The sequence below is a fragment of the Impatiens glandulifera genome, chromosome 5 (assembly GCF_907164915.1).
Source record: "Impatiens glandulifera chromosome 5, dImpGla2.1, whole genome shotgun sequence".
Classification (NCBI taxonomy): domain Eukaryota; kingdom Viridiplantae; phylum Streptophyta; class Magnoliopsida; order Ericales; family Balsaminaceae; genus Impatiens; species Impatiens glandulifera.
The window spans coordinates 897,461-900,222 of record NC_061866.1 but is presented as its reverse complement, the minus strand read 5'-3'; the positions used below and the strand labels follow the sequence as shown (position 1 = coordinate 900,222).

Below are 2,762 nucleotides of genomic sequence, written 5' to 3'. Positions count from 1 at the left end.
TGTGAGATTTTTTATTTTATTTTATTTTTTTTATTTTTTGTGTGTAGAGAATTGCAATCAATTAGTGGAATAAAACATTAAAAAGAGTAATGATATATGTATGACTTTTTGTAGGGAATTATATGTCATTTTATTGGTGGATTGAAAATTTATAATTTTTAAATTTTTATTCCATTTATATAGTCTGGTTGTTGTAGTGATTTATAGTAAAAAAAATGGAAAGAAAGTAAGTGGTGCCTTCTAGAAAACTTGAATGCATGCCCATCTATCTACCAGTCTCTAAAAGTCATGGTTTAGTTTTATTTTTCATATTTTTAAGTGTAGCCATTCCTATTCCATGCTACATTTTTTTTATAAAGTATTAACAAGAATCACCTATCAATGAATTTTTAACTTTTGTTTTTTTTGGTTAAAAAGTTGAAAAGATTACTTAATAAAGTAATTTAAATGATAAAAATCTTGTCTAATAAACTAAAACTCCCGAATATGATTCTCACCTAATAAGTTGAATTCGGAATAATGACTTTTGTTGTCGCTGTTCTTACACAATAAAAGTGCTTCAATTATATTTATTAAGCAGCCCCCACAACATTGGACACAACTGATCAATCATGAAAACAAGAAGACAACAAGTCGGAATCCCATTTTATTTATAGCTCTCTACAAATTCTTCTTCATCTTCTTCTTCATATTCATATTCATATTCATTTTATTAGTTCTTTGGACTTTTTACAACCACCAGCGGGCACTTTACATGTTTAGCACAATAATCACTCACACTTCCAAGCAAAGCTCTGCACATATATGTATGAGAATTGAGATGAACACAACTAATTAATTAATTAATTAATTAATATACCTCTTGAAGAATCCATAATCATGGCTTCCCATAACCAAGACATCCGCTTTCAATTTCTCCACGGCAAAGCAGATCACGTCTTTGGCATCCCCTGTTCCCACTTTCTTCTCCACTTTAATCTGTCATTTCCACCATTAATTCACTTGAAATCTCAAATTCAGAATTATTTAAGAACAAATTAAAGGGCTAATCATAACATTATTAATGTTGTAGCTTCTGTAAACAGACTCTGCTCTGCTCATAACAGAATGGGTTAATTCTCTGCCGTAGTTCTCAATTTTTCTCACTATATCCCCCGTGAATAAGTAACCTGTCATCACAATCGAAAGAGAGAGAGAATATCAATCATCAGAGTTCGGAATTATATATGTATAGATCTGAGAGACTAGGTGTAATGGGATCACCGGCGGGATGGAGGGAGGAATAGACGGGGAGAGGGGGTTTGACGTAGAGGAGGTAGAGGGTGGTGGTGGTGGCGCCAGAGGAGGAGGAGGAGGAAAGGAGGTTAGTGAGACACCAAGAGAGAGCATGCATGCTTTCTTCACTCTCGTCGACAGCCACCACCATCCTCTGTTCCTTAGTAATAGTAATGTTGTTTTCTTCTCCCATTAATTTCTATTTCTTGAGGGGAAGAAAAGAAGAGGAACACAACTGATGATGATGAATTAGTAGCTGGCACACTGAACTGAACTGGACTGGACTGGTAGTTCTAACAACAATTATTTATATGCCCAATTTTGGTGCCAATTGACCCCAATCACCTTTCATATATCAGTTTTTTTATTCAACTTTTACCTTTTTATTTTTGCAATCAAGTGCACCTCACAATAGAAATAATGTTCTAAACTAATTTTGAAGAAAAGAAGAATTTGGAAATTGAATTATATTTGGGTGCCTTAATATAATCATGCTTCAATCGGGTTAAAATAATAAATTTGAAAAGATCGAATACCGAAAGATTTACTTCATATCTTTCGGTATTCAAGGGTAAAACCGAAAGATTTGACCAAATTTTTCGGTTTTGGTCACTTTCCAGCAGTTTAATTTTTTTGAGTTATTGAAGATCAAACTCGAAAGATTTAGGTATATCTTTCGGGTTTACCCCTGAATACCGAAAGATTTGTAGTAAATCTTTCAGTTTTGGTCACTCTTCACTAATTTCTTTCCCCTTTTTAATTGGTGTTTTGGTTTTTAAGTATATGAATCTTGTTTATTAATTGTCCAAACATATCAGTTGTGAGCCAATATTCCAAGTATAAGGGTTGTGATTGAAGTTGTAAATATAGGTTTGTGTTTAATTACAATAGGATATATAAGGTTTGTGTTTGATTATAGTTAGAATGAGTGATTATATTTTATATTTGTATGTGTAGGAGTTTTGTTTGAATACTAAGTATATAATTGTGTTTAGTTTTAAGGATAAAATATAATCATGTTTTAATCTGGTTAAAATAATAAATTTGAAAAGGTCGAATACCGAAATATTTACCTCATATTTTTTTGATATTCAAGGGTAAAACCGAAAAATTTAGATAAATCTTTAGATTTTGTCCATTATATAGTTGGTTTAGCCTTAGGTTAAAAAAAGAGGTTGGGTAGCCTCAGGTTGAGGAGCCGTAGTTTGCCTCAAACAAATGCATACCCTAGTCTAATTAACCATATTAGGCAACTTCTAATTAATTTTCTCAAGAAGATTTGCCTCAAAGTGGAGGTAATATGTGAGCCCATGCATCTCTTTCAAAGTCACTAGATATGAGTTCTTCATGCTTCAGATTGGATCTACTTTGCTCTAAAAATTTGTTTATTCTATTCTTGTAAAAAAGTTTTTCATAATATTCACTTTGTTTTCTCTATCAAAATTACTACTTTTCTCTTCTCGGGTTATGTATTATATCCATGGTGG

At 32.2% G+C, this 2,762-nt stretch overlaps 1 protein-coding gene across 1 annotated transcript; it reads right to left on the bottom strand.

Moving 5' to 3' along the window:
- Nucleotides 1–541: 541 nt before the first annotated feature.
- LOC124940205 (universal stress protein PHOS34-like) lies at nt 542–1,528 on the bottom strand. The gene is made up of 4 exons (XM_047480691.1): nt 1,264–1,528; nt 1,057–1,169; nt 860–978; nt 542–794 (listed from the first exon to the last, which is right to left on the bottom strand). Exons 1-4 carry the CDS (start codon nt 1,466–1,468, stop codon nt 713–715), a joined length of 519 nt encoding a protein of 172 aa, XP_047336647.1. The 5' UTR covers nt 1,469–1,528; the 3' UTR covers nt 542–712.
- Nucleotides 1,529–2,762: the final 1,234 nt, after the last annotated feature.